The sequence below is a fragment of the Crocodylus siamensis genome, chromosome 4 (assembly GCF_052110815.1).
Source record: "Crocodylus siamensis isolate JL-2025a chromosome 4, ASM5211081v1, whole genome shotgun sequence".
In the NCBI taxonomy this organism is placed as follows: domain Eukaryota; kingdom Metazoa; phylum Chordata; order Crocodylia; family Crocodylidae; genus Crocodylus; species Crocodylus siamensis.
This window is the reverse complement of record NC_143398.1, coordinates 85,775,727-85,792,050: the sequence shown is the minus strand read 5'-3', so window position 1 is coordinate 85,792,050 and position 16,324 is coordinate 85,775,727. Positions and strand designations below refer to the sequence as shown.

The following is a 16,324-nucleotide window of genomic DNA, read 5'->3' as shown; positions in this document are numbered from 1 at the left end:
AAGCCCTCGAGGTTGATGACTATTATTGTTATTTAGAGAGCTGCTCTTTTCTTGCACACGCAGGGTAATAGCTGCCCATGGAGTAATCAAGACTTGAGCAATGCATATTAATAGCATGGAGTGCTAGGTACAGTGCACTGAACAGAAGGTCTATCGAAGTTGCATAAGGAAAAAGTCTGTAGTCTCTCTGTTAAAAATATTCCTTGTTCTTGCCTCTTATATTGTGGAAAGATCAAACTTACCCGGAGGAAACCAGAAAGACAAACGGACATCCAGTTTGTTAGCAGTTTTTCTACCACTGATTCTGTGCGCCTTAGCATGAGCTTAGGTTGCACGTTGCTAGACTGCTCCATCAAGTCCTTTGTCAAGACTTCTAGAATATGGGTTAGGTAGACTAGCTTAGTTTGTAGTGCAATGGTCAAGTAGGAAGCAAACAAACACCTGTTTACAAAAAATAAAGACAAAGCTAAATGGATTTGGATTTTGCTTTTCCAATCATCTATGACAAGTGAAAGGAGTCAGAAGCCTTTCATAATAGTTTACTGTGACAATTGTTCAGATGAGCATATATCTTCAGGTTATGCCTATACATTCTGAATCTTCATTCGTTAGGGACCAAAAATATGAAGTGTGAAGGAACATCTGGTCTAGAGATTTTAAAACATAATTTATACATCTGAACTCTGTTCTAAAGAATAACAGTATCTAGTTCAAGGCAAGAGAAGTTTCAGATCATAAAACCGTAGATAAAAATGCAGGAAGTTCTTACAGTTTTGAGGTGAAGTGTCTTCCTGCCTTACTACATGTTTACATATCTACATTTGCTGATTTCTATTGGTAATTACTTGTTTCATGGCAATTTGTTCTTACCTTGTGAATTTAAAAAAAGACAATGAATGTGGGGAAAGATTTGGAAATATTTAGGTCTATGCTGTATAGAATGAAATTATATCTGTGGGTCATAGCCTGTTGGGGTTTTTTTTAATTCTAAGGTTTGAGCAGAATAAACATAACAACATAATAATACTATACCTATCTTTCACCGAGAAGGTTTTCTGCTTTTCAAGGGTGTGAATGAGAGTAACAAGAAAATTCTTGTTACAAATTAAAGTCTGTAACAGAGTGAGGCTTTCATCCTTGTGAGTTTGGTCTCTGTCCTGGAAAAGTTAAACAAAAATTAAAGTAAACTGTATTTTTGCATATCATAGATTGGTGGCTGTCAACCAGGGGTACACATATCCCTAGGGGTACTTAAAAAGGTTTCAGGGAGTACGCAGAACTGATGTGGCCAATAATATAAGATAAATGCCATGTGTGCCTGGTGAGCAGCCCAGCAGCATGGAGAGCAGCTGGGTCCGGCTGATAAGTCTGTTGTGAGGGAAGGGGCGTGGGGGGGCAGATCAGACTCTAGGGGGGATGGAGTGGGGCAAGGCCTGCCCAGCTGGGGCAGAGCACAGTACTGAGCCACACACAGGGGGGCAGCTCCTGCCATTACACACACCCCCAGGAGGGCATGGGGGGGGCACATGCCCCCAGGTCTGCACATGGGGTGAAAGCAGAACACCGCTGAGGGTGGGGCCGGGGCCGGGACAGTGCTGGGCTGTTCCTGGCAGGGGTGTTGGCAGTGCTGGGAGTGGGGGATTCATAGATTCAGATTGTAAGGAGCTGGAAGGGACTTTGCAAGATCATTGGGTCCAGCTACCCTGTACCAGGTAGGAAAGACAACTGGGGTCAGGTGACTGTCCAGTCCCCTCTTGAAGATTTCCAGTGTAGGTGATTGCATCAAATCTGAAGGGAGTTTATTCCACAGTCTGGACACCCAAACTGTGAAGAAGTTTTTCCCTAGTATTAAGCCTGAAACAGTCTTCCAGGAGTAATCGTGGCCATTACTCCTGGCTTTCCCCAAGGGTGCCTTGGTGAACAGTTGTTTGCCAAGCCCTTGTTGTATTCCCCTAATGTAGCAGCAAGATGCTACCAAAGTCCCCTCTCAGCCTTCTCTTTTTTAGGCTGACGAGGCCCAGGTCCCTCAGCCTTTCCTCACATGGCTTGCTTTGCAAGTCTCTGATCATACGAGTGGCTTTTCTCTGGACTCTCTCAAGCTTTTCCACGTCCTTGTTGAAGTGCGGTGCCCAAAACTGGCCGTAGTACTCCAGCTGCAGTCTCACCAATGCTGAGTACAGAGGAAGAATCACTTCCTTGGTTTTGCTTGCAATGCATTGGTTGATGCATGCCAGAGTACTGTTTGCTCTGCTGGCTACAGCATCGCACTGATGGCTCATATTCATACTGGGTCTGTTATTACCCCTAGGTCCCTTTCAGTCGTGGTGCTAGTCAGTTTGGTGCCACTGAGCCTGCAAGTATGTTAGAGATTGTTTGTCCCCAGATAGAGCACTTTACACTTCTGAATATTGAACTTCATTTGGTTCTGATCTGCCCAACTTGCCAGCCTGTCTAGGTTTGCCTGTATCTGCAACCTATCTTCAAGCATGACCACACTCCCCCATAATTTGGTGTCATCCGTGAACTTGGCCAGTGGGCTCTTCACCCCCCCATCCAAATCATTAATAAAGCTGTTTCATAGTTTCTAGGGTCGGAAGGGACCTGAGCAGATCATTGAGTCCGACCCCCTGTCACGGCAGGAAAGAGTACTAGGGTCAAACGACCCCAGCAAGGTGTTCATCTAGCCTCTTCTTAAAGACCTCCAGGGTAGGAGCCAACACCACTTCTCTTGGAAGTTGGTTCCAGATCCTAGCCGCCCTGACCATGAAGTAGCGCCTCCTACTACCTAGCCTAGATCTACCCTCTGCCAGCTTGTGACCGTTATTCCTGGTCACTCCTGGTAGTGCTCAGGGGAACAGGGACTTCCCCAGTGCCTGCTGGTCGCCTCTGACTAGTTGATAAGCACTGGACCAAGCACAGACCCTTGAGGGACAGCACTGGCCACTTCTTGCCAGGATGACATAGATCTGTTCATTGGAGCTCTCTGGGTCCTAGCCCGCAGCCAGCTTCCTACCCACCTAACTGTCAAACAGTTAAGCCCACAATCCTCCAATTAATCCCATGATATGCTCATGGGAAACCAGATCAAAGGCCTTTTGGAACTCCAGGTATACAATGTTGGGTTGGGGGGGATACAGCAAATTCTGGAATGGCTGCAGCCCCTCTGGTAGCTGCTCCCGGGGTGGGGGGGCACCTGTCTGGAGCACAGCCTGACCCATCCCCAGCCAAGAAGAACCCAGTGCAGCCCCAGCCCCAGCCTACCCTGCCCTGCCCCACCCACAGATCCAGGGGCACCCCCACCCCATGCCCTCCTGGGGAGTGTGCAGCAGTGGAAGCCACCTCCCTTCACACGCCTCCTGGATGAGGTGCTTGCAGCTCCACCCAATGCTCTATTCCAGCTGTGCAGCCATTGCCCCTGCCCCAGCCTCACTCCCTCCCCCACTGTGGGGGCCTCAATCTGCCCCCCCCTTAAAAACAAAACAAAAAAATATAAAGGGGTACATGAGCTGAAACTTTGAGACAGAAGGGGTACACTTGTTAAAAATGATTGAAAACCCCTGTCATAGATTTTAATTCTTAGAAACTGAACAATAAGCAGCATTTAAGATAAAATTCTGGCTCTATTCAAGACAAATGGAATTCAAGGGGGGCAGGATTTTACTCATAGTATATTCATGTTTATTTATATACACACCAGGCAACATATACTAATATTGAACTCTGTCTGGCATATCCTTCAGTTTATACAAAAACAGGGTATTATATATAGAATTCTCTTGTACACATAAATCCATGCAACTTTTTCCCAAACTGGGAAGGATGCTAAGAAAATGAAATATGACTTTGGAATCACAATTCAAGGCGTCTTTACACGTGCTCTTGGGGAGGGGTGCTTTAATTAAAGCAGCTCTAATTAAAGTGCCTGCAGTGCCTCATGTGTACAGTGTTCCTGTGCTTCAAAATGATGGCGGGGACACTAACTAAAGCTTGTCAAACAAGCTTTAGTTAAAGCACTCCCGCTGCCGTTTTGAAGCGCAGGACACCGAATACATGTGACATCGAGGCTGGTGGAGTGAGGCTACTGGATTAACTGAGTCTGCTCCAATGCATTCTAATTAGAACATGTCGGAGTAGGCACCAGGCATGTGTATAGGCATCCTCAGATTCTAAGGTGACAAACATGATCATACGTAGGCCAAAAAGAATACCTACTAAATAAGGCCAACATTAAATTACACAAACTTACCGGTGGTATATTAGTGTGCATGTCTTCTGTGAAGGGAGCTGCAAGTGTTTTTGGCTAAGAGAAAAGATGTTTAGTTACATTGTTATGAATTTCAAAGGTTTCTAATAAATCACATACACCTTACAAATGCTAAGCACGTATCCATTGGAAGACACTTTGACATAAAGTAATGAAGATTTTGGTTTGACAACTACAAATATATTGCTGCATTCACTTTCGCACTTCAGGGGAACTACAAAGGGGAACTCAGACTTGAGATAGCAACAGACTGATCATATATATTGCTGAATGCCTGCAGTACAACCCAGTAGGGGTCATCCAGAGCCACAGCCATAACCATAACATTCTATGGTCATTATTCTCACATGGAAATCTGCTGCTCTTCTAGGTTTCCCAAGGACACTCCCAAATGCATTTTTAGGGTGGCACTGGTAGCAGCTGTATGACATTTTTAGTTATCAAGGACCCTGATTTAGAGTTTGTTTCATCTTATTATTAGGTACCAATACTTTCCATACATCTTCTACTCATTAATCTCCAAGTCCTTTGCAAACACTCTTAATTCATCTCCCATAAACCTTGTGCAGTGATCAAATATTGTTCTAGAAAAAGCCCAGGAAGAGACTGGATCCTACTTCCATCTCATCACCACCATGATGTAAGCTCTATTAGCAGCCTGTACAAGGACAACCACACAGGTTCCCAGAGATTATAGCAGTCAGGGCCTCAAACCTTCAATTTGCAAGGTCCTGACAAGAACCTGTCTCTCAAAATCAGCATACTGGGCATCTAAACAGACCCTGTTGACTTTTATGCTATTCACTTTTTCTCTGACGCAGACAACTCTCCCTATACATTGTATCTTGCCAAACTCCTGTTCTTCATCCCCATCTCATCCCCACTCTCTTTTCTTTCCCATGCTTGCTATTCTTAGCAATTCTTTCCCATTACCTGCTCCCTTTTTCCTCGCTTTCCCATTTCCAAGGTTTTTATTCCATAAGGTGCCTACCCAACAGGAAAAAAAAAAAATTTAAGGGGCAACGTGAAATAATAAAATGCAACGGTAGGAAGAGTTAACAATCACTGCACAAAGAAAGTAGATGTAGCAGTGCTAAACAACATGGTTTGAGAAAAGGAGAAAGACAACAATAAATAAGCAAAGTTTTCAAAGTGGGGCAAAAATATAAAGAATAATATGATCACATTTATATTATATATTTAAACGAATACCAAGAGACATGAAAATAAAAAACGACTATAAAGCCACAAATAAATAATGAATATTAAACCATTGCAACTAGATAAGGATTTTGTAACAGGATGCTGGGAACTGCAATGGGCCCTAACACACATATAGTTTTAAATATATGAGGTTATCAAGGCATGTGTCAGTTGTCACCTTTATCATTTTGATTATAGGCGACATTCCCCTAATTCATCTAGTTCATCTTTTTTTTTCTTTTTGGTCTGTAAGCACTATTTGGCAGAGGCTGTCTCATTGAAAACTTTTGTACAGCACCAAGCACTTTTTGGGTGCTTCCACAATATAAATAATAGTTTTCTAGATGGAAAAACTGAAACATAAGGTGTTAAATGCTTTTCAGGTTGACCACCAAAATCTTATCAGAGCTTAAAGTAGCAAACTTTTCTTATAATTCATACAAAACAGACAAATGATCTATCTGAAATCTCTTTGTCTTGTAAAATAATGTATTTTCTGTTTCTTTTCTTCCTTCATTTTTTCCACATTTCCAACAATATAGAAAGAAAATACTGCTTTTGCAAGTTTATTATGATTTTAGGTATGAAGTATACAGAAGGAACATCTGAAATCCTAAAAATAAAGATAATATTTTGATAATCACCTTGGTAACAAAACAAAAGGAAAAGAAATGCAGAATGTATGACACTGTTGGCAGAATCCTTGAAACAAGAGCCTCATTATAATCTAACACTAATTAGACTGGTGTGACTCGAGTGGTTTCAGTAGAAGTATTCTTGATTTATTTTGGTGCAAGATCAATATCAGAATCAGAATGTGTTATGATTATTCACATTCATGCTAGAGGATCAATTTGGGGATCCCATTGTACTAGGTACTGTACAAAAAAGGGGCAAGGATACTGCAAACACACATGTCCCTAATTTTATCATAGCAAGCAGTCCTATTTCAATGGAGTTACTCACAATAGTAAAGTTAAGTACATGTATACATGATTCATGATTGCAACCTTGGTACTACAGAGGTGGACATGACCCCTGTCAGGGTATTTTTTATTCTGAGGTGATAACAAGAGATAAAGATTAATGCCAAGGAGAAAACCACATGTTTTTCAACATGTACCTGTGCATGTCTGCAGGTTTCAACTCAGAAACCATAATATGGGGGAAATGGGGTAAGCTTTTAGATGGAATAGAACGTGGAACATTTCAGGATGCTAGGGAAGGGCCATCTTCCCCTTAGAGCAAACCATATAACACAGTGAGGCTCAAACTTTTATCCTGGAGGGCTAGATGGCAGTGCCTGGTTTGACTACAGGCCAGATGGTGGTTCTGATCCAACACCCAGGGCTAGTGTGGGGTGGGGGGCAGCCTGGCCTAAGCCTGGCCCTGCAGGGGGAACAGGGGCTTCACCCAGGAAATAATTCTAACCCCAGTTCATGAAAATACTCAAGTACCTGCTTAAGTCCATCCCTAGTAGTTAGGACAGCATGTAAGCACATGCTTAAAGTCTAGCATGTGCTTACTGCTATCTTGAATTGAGGCCACTGTCACTTCTCTCAACTTTTCTGGCATGGGAATCAGCAGCCTGAAACAGAACAACAACATGATTTGGGATTTTCCATTTCTTACTCTTAATTTTAATGAATTGAAACTATTCAAGTGCAAGGGAGAGTAAGAACCGGGATGATATAGTTGGGGATGGTCCTGCTTTGAGCAGGGGGTTAGATTAAATGACCTCTTGAGGTCCCTTTCAACCCTAATTTTCTATGATTCTATGAACTTGAAGGCCTCATTAGCATCTTGCTGACTGAATGAGGAAGACTTGTGAGTTAAACACATTAAATGAATTGGCTGCGTTAATTTACTTTTGCAGACAAGTATGAGAGAGAAAAAGCAATGGACAAAACGTAAACTTAGCAGAGTCTAATGAAGGTGGAGCAAGGTGAGACAATGAGAAAGTTACAGAGCACAAAGAATTCTTGAATACATTAAAGGGACACTGGGGTTATTTTAATTCAACATGTAGATTTGATGAAGAAAAAGTTACATAGAACCCGAGAGCAACACATTTAAATAGTGCAACACTATTCTATTGGCTTAGGAACAGTATATGAAGTCAGCTGTGAGAAGGATGTACAACTACAGTGTAGTATTTAAATTAACTATTTGTGCCTTACTCAAGTTATCATTTTCATTACAAGGGTGATGCCTGAAAGACCGGCAATTTTTTACCTCTGGGAAGAAAGTTCTAAGAGCAAAATGTTTGTAGTCAAGGAAGGGAACAGTTCCAAAACTATCCACCACATCTGACATATCCATCTGCAGTTCAGCAAATCCTGAAATAACAACAACCCCCCCACACACACAGAGCATTAGTTCTGATAAGCAGAATTTTATCTATGTAATTACAGCTTTCAATCTGACCTTAAAAAGATGTTCTTAAAAACTTTTCTAAGGCTTGATGCATTATTTTTCTGGCTAAATCTCTCAGAGTTGGAAAATGTTGATTAGGTATATTTATTTTACTTCCAGTTTTGCCAAAGCAAATTATTATTATAAGCAGGGAACATCTACATGTGCAATTAATTCACCTGAATAAACTCCAGCACAGTTCACACCAGTTTATTGCTCCTTGGCACCATGTTTGACTATGCGCCAAGGACCGCAGTATGTTGAGCTGGGTCACAGCAGCCCCAGCTGGCAGCCTGCCAGCCTGAGGCTGCTCCAACCCAGCTCAGCATGCTGCAGAGGGGCTGGCTGGAGCATGAGGGTGCTTCAGTTCAGGGCTAGCTGTCAGGTAGCCTCAGCACTGAAGCACCCTTGTGCCCCGGCAAGCCCCATCAGCATCTACATGTACACTGTGGTAGAGTGAACTACACTATAGGATAGTACTTTGTGTTTACTCTGCCCTAATAGCACCACATGTGTAGATGGTGATATTGTACTGTGCAGCTAATTAGCCAACTCCGCAGTAAACGTCTTGTGAAGACGCACCTTCAGTGTTATTAGCTTCTAGTGCTAACTGCTACTGCAGTGCATAATACCATTGTAAAGCATCTCTGACTGTCATAATGCAAAAAAAAAAGTCTGTCTATGTTTTTGGAGTTTGTGCAACATAAAACATTTGTACAGTGCGAGTCTCTGCATGATGCTTCCGGTGCAGAGAACATACACTGATTAAAAAAAGGCTGTGCAGACCTACCCTCACGTATTTCTTTCCGAAGCTCACATTCCAGCAGTTCAAGTTGTTCACTCAGTTGATGGGTTAACTCTTTGGATTTACGTCTAGTTACTATGAATGCCACTAAAAAAAACATATTCAATATTAAGTATAGTAAGATGCAGAATATATACTGATGCACTCATTTTCATTTCATTGTAAGAGGATGAAAAAAGATTATCTATAGAACCATTCTTTTGCATTGTTACTATTATTATTTGTATTGTTGTAGCACCCACAGAGCCCCAGACGCACAACCTAAGATGACACTGTGCTAGGCACTACTAATAAGACTCACTCCTTCTATTTAGTTTTTCCAATTATCAGTCCAATTTTCTTTTAACCCATAACATACTCTATTATGAATGATAAGCATGCTAAAATGCAGCCTCTGACAGACAGTGGACAAGAGTCTTAAACTTGCTTTGATTTAACAAGATAGCATTATTTTTCACAAGAAAATGAATTTACAAATGTTTTACTTATCTAAAACCCGTTTCGAGAGGAGGTTTCTGAAAGGCTGATGTGCACTGCACGTATTAAGAACCCCAAACAATGGAAGAGCCAATAAGCTCTTCTCTTACTACAATATAAGGTACATTAAAAATGTGACAGAATCAAAATGCTTAAGTGTGGAAGAGAAAATACTTCTGGCCTTCAAACCAACTATAAACCACAAATCCATGGATCTTCTAATGAGACTGATCACAAACACTGCTGACAAATGATGAGGCAGGACCACTTGTTCCTGGGGAACGCAGAAGGATTGCTTGACAACTGGAACGGATCAAATTATGTTTTAGAAATGTAGCTCTTAGATCTTGCCTGACTAAATGGTGGTGGATGCCCTGGAGAAGCAGACTGGTAAGACAAGGTCTTATAACAGTCTGTCACCTATGAAGTTGAATATTACTATCAGAGTAAAGGTTGAGTTCCCAGCTGAACCCAGGGAAAATATTAGACTTCTGGTGACTATCCTGCATTATACCTCCTCCTTTCCCACACTCACTATCTCATTCAGCAAGTCCAAAATTAAAAAACATGTAATGGTACTTACCTACAATTACAGCCAGGAATAAGATAGGGAGCAAAATAAGCACATACAAATACATGTGTGATGATTTTGCTTTGACTTCATGCTTTAAGTTTCCTAATCTGACCTAGTAGAAAAATATATAATTGTATGAGTAGAATGCAAACACTGTATGCCATGTTTGTAGAAAACAATATTCATTGGATAAAGCGATGTCTCAAGGCCCTTAGCTATAATAAATCAGTGAGAAGGGAGCAGAAATATAAAAAAAATGCAAACAAACCGATCCAGACTTAATGCATTTGATGCTAAACCAAAGGAAGAGAACAGTGCTAGGAAAAACATGCAAAAGGGGCAAATTCTCCCATCATTCTTACTTCAAACAAGTCACATCAAAAAGGATACAGTGCAGTGGAGCTCAGCTTCTTGGACCCACCAATTGAATAAGTGGCACAGGGCCAACACAAGGGGTGGGCCCTGTGCACTCAAATCCTGCTGCATGCCGCCTGGCTCAGGCCCTGGGCACCCAGACCCCATCTTACACCTCCTGGATCCAGCCCCATGTGACTAGATCCCACCTTGCATCAGTCAGATCGGGCCTCATGCCACCTGGATTGAGCCCTGTGTTGTCTGGGCCTCATGCACCTAGATTGGGTCCTGTGCTGCCCTGGCCCCATATGCCTGATCTAGCTTGTAGGGCTATGCTATCTGCCCACAGGGCTCCCATGGGTCCAGAAATTTGACAGCTGGGAAGGAGCAATTAACACTGCCACTTTGCCACCACTGCCAAATCTTTAGACCTGTGGGCCAGAAGACATGGCTCCATGAGCTGGATCTGGCCCACAGGCAAGGGTTGAGCACTAGGACTGTGCAAAATTTTGCTGGGTGTTTCTTTTCAAAGCTGTTTCAATGTGTTCTGAGCTCAAAACAGTGAAATCGAAATGAAACAAAAGGCTTCAAAACAGCTTCGAAACAAAACAAGGACACTCAAAATGTTTCAAAAGTTTTGAAATGTTTCACGTTTCGAAGCTGGGCTTTCTTGGCTTCAATGATGGCCCCAGGCGGCAGCGGCAGCAGCAGCCTGCTCTCATCTGGTGCACATATCCGGGGACCTACACCCCCGGGAGGGCTGCAGGGCTGTGCCAGACTCCTCTGGGGGTGCAAGCCCCCAGATCTGCACCCCAAATGAGAGGAGGCTGCCCCTGCCATCTGAGTCTGGCGCTGGGTGCAGGCTGTTACTAGCACCGGAGAAGATTGCTGCTGTCTCCTATCCCAAGCGGCAGCGGCTGTGGCTGTGGTAGCCGCCTCTCATCCAACGCACAGATCCGGGGGCTCGCACTCCCAGGAGGAGTCCAGCACTGCCTGGCACCCCTCCTGCAGGTGTGAGCCTCCAGATCTGTGCCCTGGATGAGAGGAGGCTGCAGCTGCCACCTGAGACCAATGCTGGGTGTGGGCTGCACCCAGACGGCAGCCTCCTCTCATCTAGTGCACAGATCCAGGGGCTCGCAACTTCAGGAGGAGTCCAGCACAGCCCAGCAGCCCTCCCAGGGGTCCAACCCTCCCAGATCTGCATGCAGGGTGAAAGGAGGATGCCTCTGCCACCTGGGACCAGCGGTGGGTGCAGCCTGCGCCCCGTGTCAGGAAAGATTGTTGCATCCTCCTTATCTGGGCACAGTTCTGGGGGCTCGTACCCCTGGGAGTGCTGCAGAGCTGTGCCAGACTCCTTCCAAGAGTGCAAGCCCCTGGATCTGTGTGCCAGATGAAAAGAGGCTGCTGTCACAGGAGGCAGCAGCAATCTTCTCCAGTGCTGGGTGCAGGCTGTGCCTAGTGCTGGTCTTTGGCAGCAGCCTCCTCTCATCCAGCGCACAGATCTGGGGGCCTGCACTCCCGGGAGGAGTCTGGCACAGCCCCGCAGCCCTCCCACGGTTGCAGGCCCCTGGATCTCCTTGAAACTTGGCAGGCTTCATGCCCTCACAAGGTGCTACCATCCCTGCAGTTTTCATCCAAATCAAGGAAAAAATGACCAAGTTTTAGGCATTTTCATGATTCCCTATTATAGCCTATGGGTGAAATGTTGAAATGCATCAAAACAGTGAACATTTTAATGAAATCCGACAGTGCTTCAAAACAAAATGAAGCGATGAAATGAAACACTGTCCCTTCGAAATGGCGAAACAGACACTTAAACGAAATGATGGTGTTTCGCACAACCCTATTGAGCACCCCTGATACAGTGGACACAAAAGCAGAATCTGGTCTCAAACTAACCAAATATCCTGAATTTATGAGGATTACTGGGGGAAGGCATTTTCAAGATTAATAAAACCAAGTTTTCACAGTCGAGGACTGTTCTTTGCACTCATCAATGACATCCCAGTAAGTAGCAAAGCAATGTAAGGCTCATGAGAAAAACAAGGAAAACAACATTTCTGGTAGTAGCCTTGCACTGCAGTCAAATCCTTCTCCTCCTTGCAGATGTTCAAATCTTGTATACCAGGTAGTGAACTGCATATCAAGTTGTAACTGGATATACAACATCCACAACTAGGGCTGTTGGACAGGTGAACAGTGAGGAATTATTGTGAAGGCATCAAAATACTAGTCTGCTAAGCTGAGGTATTTACCACAGATAATTAGAGTAAGAGAAGCTTTGTAACAAAGGATAATTAAAAGGGACTGTGAAGACACAGAAGTAAAGAGTAGCAAAGATTACAAGCAGACCTATGGAAAAAACACACTTTCACGGAGAACAGGAAAACCAATGAGTGCATGGAATAGAAATGACCTTGGGATAATTGAAAGATACACTGTCAAGGCTGGAATTACTTTAAGTCACAGCATGGAGGTCAGTGTTTCTCTCAATCACTTGCCTATCACAGGGCAGATAAATGGTTCCAAGTGTACATACAATGCTGATTACACACATGTAATCAAATCAAAGGAAAAACTACACTCTTAGACAATGGTTCTCAAAACTTTTTTTGGCAACATAGCCGTTTTTAAGACTGTTTAAACAATGTACCCTGTGATTCTCTGTTATGGGAAACAAAAAAAAGCAGTGCTTTGGGCAGAATCCCATTTGACTTTGTGCACCCAAACAGCAGTTACCCAGCCACATAACTGCTATTTTTGGCACTTACCATTTGTGACCCTGCTCCATACACAGCATGGAAGTGCAACGGGCATATATAGCAGGCTGAGCACTGGCCAGGAAGGCACGCAGCCTAGGCTGGATGAGCGCAAGTCATGGAATTCTACCCGGCAAAAACTTGCAATTAGCAAGCTTTAAACACCAGCGAAGGAGAGGGCATCTCCTGGGTTTGAGCCCAACAGTCAAGTGGTAAGGCACTTGACCCAGAAGTGGAAGACCGAAGTTCTTAGCTCCCCTCATCCAGCGCAGGTTTGAACCTACAACTCTCTAAATTTCCCAGCATAATGCTCCAACCAGCATTCCATGAAGCTGGTCCCTGGGCTGCCAAGAGAGAGATATACGGAGCCAGAAGAAAGGGCAGAGTGGGTAGAAGGCAGCCAGGAGCTGGAGCTGAAGCCCCGCATACTGGTGCACAAGCTGCTGGGCTGAAGCTTCCTCCCCACCTGGAGTGATGCAGCAGGGACAGGAGGAGCCACCACTGGAGGTGAGGGGAGCTGAGTAGTACCTGCGCAGCTGCAGCTGCACTGGGAGCAGCCCTACTGGTAAGCGGTGCATGCTGGCCAGGACCAGGGCTGGCAGACACGGGCAGGAGCACAGCACTGACTGCCCAGGGCAGGGTTTGGCCACATGCGAAGCATTACAGGGTCAGCCATGGGCTGGATCCAATCAGTTCCACCAGGGGAAATGCCTTGTTGGACCTGGACCTTGTCCTGCCCACAGGCAATGACCTGGTGAGGGGACTATGGGTGCTCAACCACCTGGGCGATAGCAATCATCACCTACTGAACTTTACCATCCGGCACAGGGTGTCAAAGGCCTGCAGCAAGACAGCAGCCCTGGACTTCAGGAGGGCGGGTTTCAATGAGGTAAGAAGACTAGTCAGGGAGGCACTGAGGTCCCGAAGGGGAGGAGAGTTGGGTGTCCAAGAAGAGTGGTCGTTCCTTTAGGAGACTATCCTCCAAGCCCAAAGTGTGATAATCCCCACGTGGATCAAAGGAAGCAAGAGTGCTCAAAAGCCCCCATAGCTCACCAAAAGCATCCACAAACGCCTCAAAGCCAAAAAGGAGGTGTACACCCAATAGAAGAGAGGGGCCATCACCAAGGAGGATTATCTCTCCTTGGCTGTAGATTGTAAGGGGGCTATTAGGAAGGGTAAGGCAGAGATGGAACTGGGACTAGTGACCCAGATCAAAGATAACAAGAAGTCCTTTTTTAAATACACAGGGGGTAAAAAGAAGGTGCCAAATACTGTGGGGCCTCTGCAGGACATGCTTGATAATCTGGTGGTAGCACTAGATGACAAAGCTAATCTCTAACAGATTCTTTGCTTCCATTTTACTGAGCAGGGACAGGGACATCCCTCCACTGGGATTCCAGGTGGACCCAGAGGAGGTACAGCCAGGCCCAGGGTCAGTGAGGACCTAGTGAGGGAACTTCTGGAGGGACTAGATGTGTTCAAATCAGCAGATCCTGACGATCTCCACCCCAGAATGCTTAGGGAACTGGCAGAAGTCATTGCAGGACCCCTGGCACAGCTTTACGAGCACTCGTGGTGCTCTGGTGAGGTGCCTGACCACTGGAAAAGGGCCAATGGAAGGAAGGGAGGAAGGAAGACCCAGGAAACTATAGGCCTGTTAGTCTTACCTTGGTCCTGGGGAAGCTTTTTGAGAAAATTATCCAGGAGCACATCTGCAAGGGGCCAGCAGGGGAGTTTATGCTTAGGGGCAATCAACACGGGTTCATTAGAGGCAGGTCCTGTCACACCAACTTGGTGGCCTTCTATGACCAGGTCACAAAAGCCTTGGACGCAGGTGTTGCAGTGGATGTAGTCTTCCTGGACTTTAGGAAAGCCTTCGACACTGTCTCACCCCATCCTGATTAAAAAATTAGGCGTGTGAGGTGTCAATGCCCACACAGTCAGTTGGGTCACAAATTGGCTGGAGGGCCACACCCAGAGAGTGGTGGTGGACGGGTCATTTTCAACCTGGCGAGATGTGGGCAGTGGGGTTCCCCAGGGCTCAGTCCTCGGGCCCGCACTGTTCAACATCTTTACTGACGATTTGGACAAGGGGTTGAAAAGTACCTTGTTCAAGTTCGCAGATGATGCTAAGATGTGGGAAGAAGTGAGCATGCTAGAGGAGATGGACAGGCTACAACTACATCTCGAAAGGTTACAGAGATGGGAGGATGAGAATAGGATGGGTTTCAATATGGACAAGTGCAAGGTGCTGCACGCAGGGAGGAAGAACCAGCAACATGCCTACAGGCTGGGGAACTCCCTTCTCGTCAGTGCAGAGGCAGAGAAAAATCTTGGAATCACTCCTGATAGTCAGTAAAGCTAACCGCACCTTGTCATGCATCCACAAATGCATCACAAGCAGGACCAAGGAGGTGATCCTCCCCCTCTATGCGGCCCTGGTTAGGCCACAGCTGGAGTACTGCGTCCAGTTCTGGGCGCCGCACCTCAAGAGGGATGTGAATAGCATCCAGAGGAGGCCACTCGCATGATCAGGGGGCAGCAGGGCAGGCCCTACGAGGAGAGGCTACAGGACCTGAACCTGTTCAGCCTCCACAAAAGAAGGCTGAGAGGGGATCTGGTGGCCACCTATAAACTTGCTAAGGGCGACCTACAGGCAATGGGAGAGTCCCTGTTCCCCCAAGCACTACCGGGGGGTAATGAGGAATAACAGTCACAAGCTGGCAGAGAGTAGATTCAGGCTAGATATCAGGAGGCGCTACTTCATTGTCAGGGCAGCTAGGATCTGGAACCAACTTCCAAGGGAACTGGTGCTTACCCCTACATTGGGGGTCTTCAAAAGGAGGCTAGACAGCCACCTAGCTGGGGTTATTTGACCCCAGCATCCTTTCCCGCCCATGGCAGACTAGATGATCTGCTTAGGCCCCTTCTGACCCTACCAACTACGAAAATATGAAGTGGCCTGTGCACCCCATGGGCCAGATCCAATCAGTTGGCAGGCTGGATCCAGCCCACAGGGCATATTTTGCCCCCGCCCCCCTTCCTCATGCTAGAGAGAATGCAGATCAGTGTGAAAATGTTCTGCCAGAAGGAAACAGACACTGGGTTGGTAGAGCCTGGAGTTCCCCATGGGGCAGAAACTTTCCCCACGGTACTGTCCTTTATCTCTCTGAGCTAATGACTAAATACAAAGTGCAGTGGCTCAGCTTCAAGAGGAAGTCTACAGAGGGCTTCAGTAGTACCTGACCTATGGTCTGGTGGTTAGAGCACTATGCCAGAAAGCTAGAGGGAAAAGTTAAAAATCTCTAAATAAGCAGGGCCTAAAATGTGGGTCTCTTGCTTCCTGGACTGGCTAAAACAGGAGAGTGCTCTCCTCTTCACCAGGCTGGAGTTTCAGGACCTACATGCGTACCAGCACAGCCTACTGACCATGTACAGTAGCTGCGTGAAGGGAATAGCAATTCAAACTGTGT

The 16,324-nt window shown here is 45.5% G+C and overlaps 1 protein-coding gene across 2 annotated transcripts in view; it reads right to left on the bottom strand.

Moving 5' to 3' along the window:
- The window catches only part of PLXNC1 (plexin C1), a 92,252-nt gene that overhangs the window by 27,478 nt on the left and 48,450 nt on the right, over positions 1-16,324 (bottom strand). The window contains exons 14-20 of one of the 2 annotated variants that reach the window (XM_090042699.1): positions 9,748-9,850; positions 8,673-8,774; positions 7,703-7,806; positions 5,198-5,251; positions 4,247-4,300; positions 1,033-1,157; positions 243-441 (exon numbers count right to left, since the gene is read on the bottom strand). In XM_090042699.1, coding sequence (XP_089898825.1) covers positions 243-441; positions 1,033-1,157; positions 4,247-4,300; positions 5,198-5,251; positions 7,703-7,806; positions 8,673-8,774; positions 9,748-9,850 — 741 coding nt within the window. The remainder of the gene's footprint in view (positions 1-242; positions 442-1,032; positions 1,158-4,246; positions 4,301-5,197; positions 5,252-7,702; positions 7,807-8,672; positions 8,775-9,747; positions 9,851-16,324) is intronic. The other variant, XM_090042700.1, reaches the window with a different exon arrangement.